General features: G+C 38.0%; 1 protein-coding gene across 4 annotated transcripts in view; it reads left to right on the forward strand.

Moving 5' to 3' along the window:
- Positions 1-13,235, forward strand: part of AMPD3 (adenosine monophosphate deaminase 3) — a 32,552-nt gene that overhangs the window by 6,104 nt on the left and 13,213 nt on the right. For all 4 annotated transcript variants that reach the window (XM_074884280.1, XM_074884279.1, XM_074884278.1 and 1 more), the window contains exons 3-6: positions 190-385; positions 855-1,020; positions 3,256-3,475; positions 5,947-6,076. In XM_074884280.1, the coding sequence (XP_074740381.1) occupies positions 190-385; positions 855-1,020; positions 3,256-3,475; positions 5,947-6,076 (712 nt within the window). The remainder of the gene's footprint in view (positions 1-189; positions 386-854; positions 1,021-3,255; positions 3,476-5,946; positions 6,077-13,235) is intronic.

Raw genomic sequence — 13,235 nt, forward strand, 5'->3', positions numbered from 1 at the left:
ATCTTGAGCAATGTCAATAGAAAAAACACTAAATGCACAAATATTTCATGACTAATGTTTTTCCTGGAGTATAAGAGATTTAATTTGTAAAACTTCTTAAGGGGTGATTTCTTTGCTGTAATCAGTTTTCCAGTGTATTTAATGTTTTATACCATGGCTTATTTTGTGCTTTATACCATGAATTCATAGGAAGAAAAGTTTCAAGATGATTCGATCCCAGTCTTTGTCATTACAAATTCCATCTCAGGAATGGAAAGCACCATCAGCCAATCCTGTTTTGTCTCCTGCAACACCAGTTCTTCCAAGTACTTTTCTGCCAGTCCAAGTGCCATATGATGTACCAGAGTTTCAGAGAGTTTCAATTAGTGGGGACTACTGTGCTGGGGTAAGAAACCATTTTTTTTTCCCCCCTTTCTGTACCTGGGGAAGGGGCAGAAATCCCAAACCACTAGCAGCTAACGTATATGAAGTTTGAAGTGCCAGTATATTATGGCACTCTGCAAGAAACTGTAGATTGCTTTGTGAACACACTGATTTGTAAAACAGTTAAAGGTCAGGCTGTTTTATGCTTTTTATCATAAAAAATAAATTGAATAGGTAAAAACATAATCAGGCATTAAATAAATGGGTAATATATGATAGGAGTAAAAAATTTGAGTGTGTGTGTTTTGCACATTGTATTTGGACTCTGCTTCTGTCACTGGCTTCCTGAGATCCTGGGTAAAATCCTTATGGTCAAGCCACGTACACTTACATTTCTGGAAATTCAGTCTCCTTGTTACCAGTGTGGATTTGGTCTGTTGCCAAAACTGTAGTTTTATTTTTGTCAGTATTTATCCAGGCTTTCCTTTCAGGTTACAGTTGATGATTATGAACAAGCTGCCAAAAGCCTGGTGAAAGCTCTTCTCATTCGAGAAAAGTATTCACGTCTTGCCTACCATCGCTTCCCAAGAACAACGTCTCAGTATTTGTGTAGCATGCAAGATGAAAAATGGAAGGTTGAAGATGAAGTGTATCCAGGTGAATATCCTTGTTCTTCTTTTTAAAATATAGAATTAAACCCATGCACTGCTGTAGTAAAGGTAAGTTGGATTTTTGTGATGATCTCTTCTGAGTGTCTTTGCTGCTGTAATTCATTCTCTTAGTAAGTGGTGGAGAATCACTGACGGACCTAAATTATAAATCCTGTGTCTAGTCTGAAACTTGGAAGCTGCCAAAAGCTAAAAAAACATACTAGACGCTCATTGATTATTCTTGTTTTCAGCAAATGAGATGGTAAGTAGTACACTTATGTTCCTCTGGGAAAAAGATATATGGGTATGGTTTAAAGTGAAAAGTCATTCCTCCTGATCTTGGCATGCTGAAATAAAATGGAGCTCATCTACACTGTAAATTGAAGTATGATACAGACATGCCAGTCAGCAAGCCCTGAGTAAGTGATGTCACAGGCATGGTACACTTACCGGGTCAAGCCTGGAAGCTGTGTATAGTCATGTTTGTTGAGCATTCTACCTGGGTTAATAAACTCTGATCTCTCAACAAGGCTTATTAGGTTGAACATGTTCCCCACTATATATGTCACAAATGATACTTGTCACTTAGGTGGGTTGTGTCTTGAAAGCTTTTCTTGTGCATTAAACTGTTTGCACTGCTAGTTTTAGGATTAGCCTGTAAAAAGTGACCTTTGGTCTGTACAGACGTGCCACCGTAGGTGTGTCTATATTGTTGGCAATGTATTCTCATCCATAAAGTGACATTTAAAATCACCCTCTCAGTGGTTGAAAGAGGGTGAATTAACATGTTTTCAAGCATTTATTATACAGAAATAATGTAAAGAGGACAGTATACTGATTATTCAAGACAGGAAAGATATTTTGGAACAGCTGCCAGGGAGATAATTCCAAGCTATTATTAGGTTAACTTTTTTTACAGTTGTGACTTTAAAGTTAGGATATAAACAATATAATCTCATTACACAATGTCTTAGCTAGCACAGGTTTGAGCTGGATAGTTATGAATATTGGAGATAAGAACGGTATCAGTTTATAACATACATTCAGGTGCTCTAGGTGAATAAAAAGACAGGTTAATTACTCTTCTGTCTTGGCTTAACTGAACAGGTAAAAGAAGAAATCTCAGTGATAAGACTGAGCACAAGAATGTAGTTCAGCTGACATCAATGTAGTTGAGACACTTATTTTATGCTAGTTGTGTTAGCAAGATACTGTAAAAGAAGCGATGAACATTCACTAGCATGAGTGATAATGTTCGAGTGTTCACATAAGCTGAATCTCCCAGAAGTAGTATGTGTGTTTACCTGATTCTCGGGGGGGAAAAAAAAAAATGTAATTTTGTAAAGGGATTACAAAACTGTACTGAACAAATTCCAACTGTGCTTGTGGTACTTTCTGATTTCGATCATGATCAGAAGGCCAAGGGGAGTTGTGTTCTATTATCTCTGGCTTCTGCGCTTCTTGGTTCTATTCAAAACCAATTAAATATAAAAATAAGGACATTTTTAAAAAAAAAAAAAACAAAAACACACAAACAAAAAAACCCCAATCAAAACACAACAAAACTAGTCAAACAAAGAAATCCCCCCAAAACCTCCAAACCAACCAGTGCCTTGGTCAGAGTGAGAAGCACTGAGTCTTAAATTATTTCCTGCTGAGAGAGGAAACAGTTCTAGTATGTATGCACTAGTCTAGCTCATTGGATTGTGGGAAGGGCAGAGGTGAAGAAGAAAAGAAAGACACAGCCTGCCCTTTTCTGACTGATGTTTCAATATGAGAACAGCTGTGTGCTTAACTACAAACTTCCAAAATCACTGCAGTGAGTCAGAAGGTGAAAAGACAGTAATGAAGATGGGTATGAAGTCAACAACTGTTTTATTGTTCAAAAATCTCAACTGTACTTTCAGTCATCCTAATTTAAATACTTCAGGAAGATTATTTTGACACTTGTACTATCATACATTAATAAAGAATAGTATTAAATCTAATTATACCTTGGTTCAGAGAATTCTAATAATGTATAATAAGGTAGGCGCTCAGCTTGGAGAGGGACTGCAATTAAAGCCTGTCAGAATAAAGCTGTGTTGTAACAACAGATCTTTTATAGTAACTGAAAATGTGATTTAATGAAAGTATTAACATCTGTTAGAAATAAAGCATTATAGAAGCAGAAGGTAATTTTTGTAATTATTTTGCCTTTTGTCTAAGATTTCTTCTAAATGTAACATAAATTTACTTCCAGATTTCTATTCACCCCCAGAAGAAAATGAAGATCCTTACAATCTTGATGATGCTCCAGACAATTTGGATTATGTTATCAAGATAAAAGGTGGCATTCCCTTTGTTTATGATAACAAGGAAATGATGGAACTCAATGAGCCTCGGAGTTTGCCATATCCTGATCTGGAGACCTATACCCTTGACCTGAGCCATGTCCTTGCTCTAATTGCAGATGGCCCAACGTATGTTTCTCTTTCTTTCTTTTCTGCCCCTTTAGGTTGCTTGTTACCTTCAGTTTAATACTTCTGACTTTTATGATATTTAACTCCTCAACGTCCTCATTCTACAGTAATGTTTTGTTTTGCCCTTCTTGAGCATCAATGCATCGTGGAAAGACTTAAAAGGGGGGAAAACCCCTCCCCCCACATATGGCTATACTTAATTTCTTTAGTTTCTTTGCATCAACCATGGCAAAATGAGAAGCAGTTAACAGAAAAGCAGGAGATTGGCCAAATGTTCCTATTCAAGTCAAATCTGACCCAAACTTCTTGAGGCATGGGAATTGAAGCTTGAACCTCATCTTTTTTATTTTGTTTTGGCCTATGCTGAATTTGAGGTTTTTGAACAGTTGTCTGGAATTCATTCATGTCTGTTCTGCTCTTGCTGCATGAAGAGAAACCCTGTGTATGTAAAGCATACAGAACAGCTCAGCAACATAAATACTCAGTCTGACTTGTTCCAGATGTCAGTTAACTGCTCATGTGCTGCAAAACTGATCCACACATGCACAATCAAAATAGGTCTGAAATTTCCCAGAACCATCAAACTCCCGGGAAATCTCTAAAAACCAGAAATATAACAACTCTAGTACAGTCACTGACACACTCATGACAAAGCAATGTCCTTGCCTAGTGCATAACAAAAACACCTGTATCCAGTTCTTAAGTTTACTTCCCAGCTGAGGACTGGAAACCTCAAGGTTTCTCATGGCCTCAACACCAGGCAAGGATATGAATCCATCCTAGGATGGAACAAAGCAGGGACCTGGACTGTTCTGAACTATTTGCCCTGCCTGCCAGCACTGTGTTCCTAGTCCCTCTGCCTTTGAGAGATCGTTGCTTACAACGTGACGAGTCAGTCACACCTGATGGCATTCTTTCCCCTTTGAGTCTGTCTGACACCTGCAGCATAATCTGTCTGTCTTGATAGAGGCAAAGCAGATGGGCTGAACAGAACTGTCCCATTCCCTAAGCACTTTTCCAAGAGCAAAAGCCTGTGCTTCTGCCAGCATTATCAGCCCTTCTGCTCCAAATCAAAGCTAGCTTTGAGTATGCTTGTTTACAGTATGCTGTGGGTAAATGTATTTCCAGTTTCAGTGTCTTATATTCTAAGAGACATATTGAGAAGATTAAAGGGCAAGGAGGAAAAACTTGAAACGAAAGTCATACTGAAGACCCTTCTTTTTGCAGCTTTTGCTAACAGTCTTTATCAGGAAGCTACAAGTAAGAGGGGCCTTGGTAGGACACGTTAGAATACTCAGTGCCTTTGTGAATGTAGGAGCAATCATCTGCTCCTTTCACTTCTTCAGATTAAGCTTTTGCAGGCTGATTCACACTCCCCAATAAATACACACAAACCAAAAGGAGAAAGTCTTTTCAGTAATCCTGTTGCATAAGCTCTTCTTATGGTATTGTTTCCGTGTTTGCAGCAAGTGCTTTCCTGTCATTGATGTCTATCATGTGGGGCTGCTTGGAGATCAAGAACCCATTGTTCTTTAATCTTCGCTGTTCTTAAACTGGTGAAGTCTTGCCCCTACTCCTCAGTCTTCTAGTCTCTTGAATAGTATAACCCAACAAAGACTTCTGCAGCAGGCAAATGGATCTTGATCAGTATCAGATACAGTGATGGAATTGGACTTTCAAATCCATAATGGGATTTGTGTCCCATTGAGGAGAGATTGTCAACAATAAAGCAGAAAAAAGCAGTCTATTACATTAATAGTGCTACAAAAATATTGTAGATTCAATAAGAATTGACAGATGGTGAAGAGGACAACCATGTCATTGGTTAAAAATAGAATGAGAAACATAACAGAAGACGAAAGTGAAGACAGAGGAGTAGGCAAGCAGGAACAAAAAAAGCATGATTTTTCTAAGAAGAGCACAAGAAATTATTTTGGAAAAAAAGTATTCCTATACAGAATATGTGTTTTTAAGGCATAAAAAATGAAAGTGTATTGCATCTTATCTTGGCTTCTTATATTCACATTGAAAAAGCAAACAAATTTTAGGGTTTTTTTTTATTATTTCCACAGTGAATAAGTCTGGATTACAGATTGTTTCTGTTACATATGAGGTGATCTGCTCCACTGGAGTTATAGTTTCAGAGTAGTAGCAATTGACATCAGATTTTATTATAGGTTTTATGCTTTCTTTGGTCATCATTAGTAAAAGAACTACAATTTATGCACAGATACAGTGATAAATACTTGGACGATTTAAAGGGCATAACATGGTTATGTAGAGTTCTGTTTGAGGTTTCACTAATAACATTGGTCTGAAATCGTATTGGATATTGACATATTTGTTAACTAGTAGGATAATAAAAGGATTTGTCTTGGTCTTCATAAGAATATTTGTTTTTACTGTGAAAACAGTCTTTTGACCCTGAAGTACAAATAGTTTTAAGTTAATTTTTGTGTTTTCTCTTACAGAAAAACATATTGTCATCGGAGGCTTAACTTTTTAGAATCTAAATTTAGTCTACATGAGATGTTAAATGAAATGTCGGAATTTAAAGAACTAAAGAGTAATCCCCATCGAGACTTTTATAATGTGAGAAAGGTAAGTGTGAAAAGGATTAAAGGCATGACATTGTTTCTAGTAGGAGTTTCAGCAATTTTGCTTTTCTTGTCTGAAGTGTAGATGATATGCATGAAGTGGTGTGTGCATACTCAGTTGAATTATGTTATTTTAAGAATATTAAAATTTTTCTACATGGGAACAGTCCAGGAAAATTAACTTGAATGTAAGTGGGTTAAATGGATTATGCTAAACTCATCTGTTTACTTATTCAGCATCAAAGGGGCTTAATTTTATGTAGATTGCTTTAAAGGAGTGAAACAGAATTAATCAAATGAAGCTCACTTGGATTATGAATGAAAATACCCACATGGAGGTTTAATTCATTTTAATTAATTCACTTAAAGACAGTCAAGTGTATTTTCATGTTTTCATGTAGGTAAGTCATACGAGACTGTAAGTAGGAACAGCTATATATATTTTGGATAAAAAGTTCACTTCACGTTGACAATAGGTGTTTAAATACATGTTGAAAGAAAAAAGACCTCCCACAGAAACTGAACTGAGGGTTCATGCTGCCATCAGTATCTGGTAAAAAATGTCTGAAATACTAAGTAAAAAGACTGTTACTTGAGTTATATTCGTAACTGCCTCTCAGATACACTGGGATGCAATTAGGAGACAGGTAGGGGAATCAAGGAGCTCATTTCATTTCCTGACATATTCACACCCATGGGAGCTGCATTCTCTTCAAAGCATGGAAGCAGCCATGTTATGCTGCTTCGTTTGCTCCCCTTTCCTGAAATTAAGAGGAAACTACTGGAGAGAGAGCACTTGGTTTGATAGGTGACATTTCTTGACAAAGCAGTAATTGTTGCTGGTATTTTTAACCACTTAAGTCCATTTTGCATTGTTTCTATATGCAACTGGAAGAGGTAGTCCTTATTTTGTAACTTCAGGGTTTAGATCAATACTTTAATCCTTCTTGTTATGTTTTGGTTAGTGCTAGTACATCGAAAAGTCCTTCTGGCCTTTCCGTATAGGGGCCAGTGTGCTGGCTACTGAATGTTTGCTACTATTTTGGAAATAAACTGTCAAATACAAAATCTGCTAAACGAAAGTGTTTGATGAATATACCCCTGTCTATCACAAGGCTAGAAGCAGATGGGTTGTTAGGTAAATTTTAATGAATTTCACACTTATCTGTTAAGCGTATGGACGGGAGGATCTATTAGCTAATTCACTCAAGCAGGACTCAAGTGGCAGAGACAACTCCTAACTTGACAGTTCTCTTGCATAACCATGGATAATATACTTCATGCCACATTCAGGTAAAACACTATACCAGCTGACAGAGACATTAATCACAAAACACGTGGTGACTGAGAGGTGCGAAGGACAGAGATGTGGGCCGGGTAACTGCTTAGACAATCAGTTAGATTACTGAGAAGCTGTAATGAACAGGATTGTATTTGCTAAGATCAGCTTTTGTTTTAAAAACAGTGTTCAATATCACTGGGCATATCTTAATTATTTTCTAATTACCTACTATTAAATAAGCCAATCTACAAACGGATTCATGTTGTTCAAAAGCACAAAATGTGCAGCACTTCCTCTCTGGCAATACTCCAATTCAGGAGAGCAGGAACAGGCTTGCTCTTCTCTGGCAGAGATCATTCCTACTGCTAGTTATTGCTTTAAAAATTCTTGCTGCGCAGAGTTAATCTTGCTTAAAGTAGTATTTTTATGAAGCAAGCTTACAAGTAGTATTTTTATGAATCACTCTCTATGGCAAGTAAACTGCATTGTAGCTAGAGTTCCTGTAAGCCCCCAAGTAATCTTGCTTTTCCTACGTCTTGCTAACCCAAGTAATATTTGGATCTGTAACTTCCCTGAAGTGCTTCCTCCCTAATAACAGTATCAGCAGTGAAACTTAGAATATGAAACAGACACTTCTAGGGCCTCTATTTCAGGATGTCTCTCTGTTAGTCAGTCCTAAACGGTGCGTACTGCTCATGAGGAAAGCAAGAAATAAGATTCACCTCTTGAAAGAGCTGTTAGTGAAGTTGTCTTTTACATCCCTCAGACACTAGTGTGGAGATCCTGGTACAATCTGTTTGCTTATATAAAAGAGCCAAAGTAACTGATGGAAAATGCCAAAATTAAAACAGTTAATGGTGTAGTGACAAGGTCAATCAGTGAACATGCATTTAGAAAGGTATGGTAGAAAGCTGGCCAGCATTATTTGCTGGCATGACAATCAAAGATTACTGGGTTTTTTCCCCTTCTCCCTGTCCTCTTTCCCCACCTTTTTTTTTCCTGGTTTAATAGGAGTTCTCCTCCAGTGAGCTTATCTATTTAATAAATCCCAAGATAAGGCTTCTATTAAATAAGGGAACTGTATGGGTATATCTTACATATTGGGCTTAACCAGAATGCAACCAAACATAAGTTTTGCATTGATCTAGCTGGAACTGGAAAATTGCCCTTTAATAACCTGATAAATATTTCTCTAGACAGACAAGAATCCACAGGTGGTATGACAGTGTGGCTGGCTCCACTTGGCTCCCCAAGGAGGTAGACAACTGTCTGTGTAGGAGAATGCTAACTTTAGAGAAGACTCTTGAGTCTGCCATCAGCAGGGCTCTCCCACGTTCTCCAGCTAATGCATAGCAAAGTGCAGTCAGCACAGATTCTCCACATAACTCTTGGGTTGCCTGCATTAGGGATGAAATTAAGTAATAAGAGTTTAGCTCTACAAACTCAGAACTGAGTTTTAGCCTTTGTGTATTAGGGTGTCTTGCCTTTCAAAGCAACTACATGAGGTTTTTTGAGTGGGGCTTCCAACAGGCCGCTGTGCCCAACAGCCTCAGTTAATTCAGAGCCCATAGTTCAGTTGTTTAGCTGAAATACACCTTCAAAGTAAAGGATGTACACCTGATTTTTTTTTTTTTTTCTGTTTAAATGTTGCTAATTGCAGAAGGCATTTACAATGCTTTCTTGGTCTTCTTATTAGGAACTTCGGTTTGTCTCTACTGCTTTTTCTAGGGGGGAGGTTGATGCCCCCTCTGCCCCCCCCAAAGGTGAAGCCAAGATACTTTTTTACCTAACATGTATTTGCTATCTGTATGACGTATATCTATGTGCTGCAATGGCAGGTGTCCTTCACTGCAAATAGCTTTGATATAGTTTTCTAAAGATGAAAAAATGACAGCATAAGCCTCCCATATTCTTTCTCTCTTTAGCCATTATTTCAGTGGTTCAGCAAACCAAACCTGAGGATATGCCACAGCAGTGGCTTTTACATGTCATTCTTCTGCCCACAGACTCACTAGCTCAGGTGCCTTGCCTTGTGTGGCAGCAGAGCTTTGGCTCGCGCCAGGGTAGCTGTGCATGGAAGAAAGCAGTTTCTAAAGTGGCTTACACAGCCCTGCTGAATTCTGTGTGCAGTAGCTGGTTGCTGCCATGATATACCATTTGGTCTAGACTGGTGCAACTGATTTTATTTTTTTTTTTTTAAAGTATTGGTTAGACAAAAAGGATGAAAATACTAGCTTTTGGTTGTGACTACAGGGTTGAAATACCACTTATGACTTATAAGAAAGGAAGTTAGAGCAGGTTTATATACTTCTATAGATCTCACAAAATACTGATTTAACAGATGTCTGCTTTTTAAATGTATCATTAAAAGCCTCGTGAGTAAACAGTGAATCTATACCTTAACCTTTCTGAACTTTGATTCATTCAGAGATTGCTTTTTTCTTCCTCTTTTTTTTTCCCTCCCAGTAGCTACTTCCTGACTTTGGTGATGAAATTCATTTTCATCATATGAAGAAAAGTGATAGTGAATGGGAAGACTTATGGGTTAGCATTGGGTTCAAAGGACAGGAATGCCTCTGTGCACCTCTGTTAGCATTACATGGAATGGTGCCTTACCACTCTTAATGTGCAGTAAAGCTGTATTTTGTGCTTTCAAAGCACTGTGCATACTATTTCTCCCCTCCTATCTTGCAGAGACGCCGAGGTGAATTTTTGTGTCTGCCCAGTCTTGCAAGTGGCAAAATGATGGCAGAAAGCCATCGACCATTATAATGCAAAAATTCTGTAGAGAACATAAAGCAAGCTTTTACTCTATCCTTTCTTTTAGTAATTAAAAGAACAGAAGAAGAAATTGGTTTCTCTTCATGGTAGTGTATTTCTGTATTCATGTGAACACAGGGGCTTGATTCTGTGCATTTTGCAATGAGTACAGCCAAACAAGAAGCTGGGGACATGGGGATTCACATCTCCTGTCTCTCCTGGTTTCTGAGTTGCTCTGGATGGCATAAGTATGAAGTAGGCAAGCTCTTGAGGGGCTCTGCCCAGCTCTAGGGACTATTTTGGCTGCCAGGAGCATTACTGCAATACCCTAGGGCAGTGTATTTTGTGTCTTCTGCCTCTCATGCTTAATACAAAGCTGTAAGGAATGAATCAAGTTCATTGTATAAAGCTGTTGCATCCCATCTGAAAAGCTAATGCAGTATGAATATATTGGTGATCAGGGAATCTGGCAGTGGGATGTGGAATAATTTCCCTTCAATCCAGCATTGATGTAAAGGCAGCAGTGGATTCAGCGTCAAGTCCATGAAGCCCATAGCTATTGGGGTAGAAGTATTTATGAGTTAAAGTGCATGTGTTTAGAAAATCAGGTAGTTTGCAGCTGTGGGTACTACTAATCTATGCACTGGAAAAGTTCAGTATCATTAAGAGGGTTGCCCTTGGCATTTGTTTTTGCTGTATTTATCACATTGCTCTGAATCCGGAGCATATGCCTAATTCAGTACCACACTCCATTTCTGATTGCACAGATAAACATCCATAAAATAGATCTGAGATGGATGTTTTGTGGAGATTTGAGAGACAGTGGAAGGAAAGAGAAGCAATGCAGGAAAATGAGGGAGGCAGGAGCCAGAGTGGTTTAGGGTAGTTGGTGCTGGTGAGATGTGATTTGGAGGGCAATGGGAAGTCCTTCAAGCTACAAGTTGTACACAGATGTAACCATCTTGACTGAGAAGTATAAGCATTTCATCCACAAAGCCTGCAGACAGAACCACATAGTGGTCAGGTCAATAAGGAAAGGAAAGGGCTAGGCTGAACTGAGAAGGTGCAGAGACAGACAGGCTGCCTTCATTACATGGAGAATTGCTGAGCGAAGGGAATTCTACCATATTTGCGAGAAAACTGATGTCTACCATTGCTTGAATGAGGTGATGGAATTAAAAGAATTAAAGAAACCTTTGTGTTAACAGTTGTTTTCATTTGTTAAAAAGGTGAGTTCACTGAAGGCATACTGTGTGTTCCAAGATAGATTTCTGTCAGTCATTGTGTTTCTTCTTTTCATGGAAGATTAATGTGACCTTGAGTAAAAAGGTTTCCTCCTGGGGGGAGGTGAGAGTAAGAACTGCAACAGGAAATTTGGCTAAGGGCACACAGATGAGGTTTTTTTTCTACTAAGGGAAACTGGGCTGCAGTGGCATTGTAACTAATTTGGAAATGCAAGCAGAATATTTGCAAATAGAAGCAAGTAGACCTTGTGGTAGGGGCTTGTTACTCATGGCCCAGAGAAGCCTCAGCTTACTTGATATATCACATTGTATGAAGAACAAAATAACAACAGCTTAAAATGAGACTGGTTTAGTCTTTTTGGTGGGGAGGGCAGAGGGGGCATTTGTCACCCTTACATGAACTCAATCTGTTCAAAGTCTTTTAGTAGATATCTTTCATAATAAATAACAATGAAATTAGTAAAAATTTCTTAGCATAATAACATTATTATTATTAATAATAAATATCCCTAACCAAATCAGACCATGTCTAAGGATTATGTGTTTAGATGCTTCCTTTAGATAGGGTTGCATCCTGAGTTGTGAAAATGCACAAAAGCATATGCACTAATAATGTGCTAGGGTAGGTCAAAGTGCAAGTCATTAAAACCTTCCAAAAAGTTGCATTGTTTGTAAAAACAATGAAGAAAAAGCTGTATGATACTCTCTAAGACTTCTGTTGTTACTGAAGTTGCTGCTTCCCTAAAGGTCAGAATATACTGGGTAGTTTAAAAAGGTAGCCAAAGTACTGCATGTTCTCTAGAAAAAGCATGAAAGACTCCAGAAAAGTCTTTTTTACTCTTGGGAAATAAATACATTGAGTTGAGAGGGAGGAGAAAAAATAAAGGAAGATCTTGGTTCTTAGAAAATAAGCCTGACAGGATTAGCTCAGCTATAGAGCAATGTGTGATATGCTTGTGGGGACTGGAGAAGATTTCACAGGAGCTTACTGAAATGCAGAGACACGCTTGAGAGAATTATTTCTCAAAGGGAAGCAGGACTTTGAAAGAAATGCAGTTATTACTGTGTCATGTGATCCTTGTGTACAAGCAAATGAAACAAAATGTCTCCTTGCTTTCTGTCCTTGCCCTCCTAACAGTAGTGAATTCATGTTGATTTAAATAAAGGGGAAGTGTTGTGTGCTGTTTTTCAAGAGTCATTAATTCCAGTAGCTGAGCCACCACTGGAACTAGTGCATTCTGAAATTCAATAAACTACACTTATTCAGGTTCCCTACACCTGGTATTCTATGCTTATATCTTGCTTTTCCTGAATGTTTAGAGCTTATAGGGCATCTATTAACTGTAATTTCACTCTCCCATATAAGTTGACCCAGCCTAGTAGCTTGTATTATTTTGCTGGTCCAGGAAGAGTTCATAGTAAACAATATTTATTTCTAAAACAAAAGATGTTTATTAACCTGAGTAAGCATATATATAGTGCAGTTGGGTTCAAATGGCTATAGAAGTACTCTGAGGAGTGTAATAATATGTTAAGTGGAGCTGTTTCTACTGTTTTAGACACAGCATTGTTTACTGTGCATTAGTAATGCACTTCATGTTGTGTACTTCAAGACAGTAATACGTTTCTTGCTTTTTCATTTAGCTTGAAAGTGTCTAGCATATTTGTACTAGGCAGTGATTAACAATTAAACGTTAATATTTAGGATTCAGTTTATATCCTGGTCTTTAGTTATGCTATTAACATTCACAGGGAGATAGATTTGCCCTTAGAGGGCTGCAACAACTTCTGTATGTATAAACTGCAAATTAAATGACTACCTGTGCCAAGTAAAACAGTGGCATTTCTGTAGACTGTATGTCACAGCATAAGCTTAG

This window comes from Strix uralensis, chromosome 15, assembly GCF_047716275.1.
Source record: "Strix uralensis isolate ZFMK-TIS-50842 chromosome 15, bStrUra1, whole genome shotgun sequence".
In the NCBI taxonomy this organism is placed as follows: domain Eukaryota; kingdom Metazoa; phylum Chordata; class Aves; order Strigiformes; family Strigidae; genus Strix; species Strix uralensis.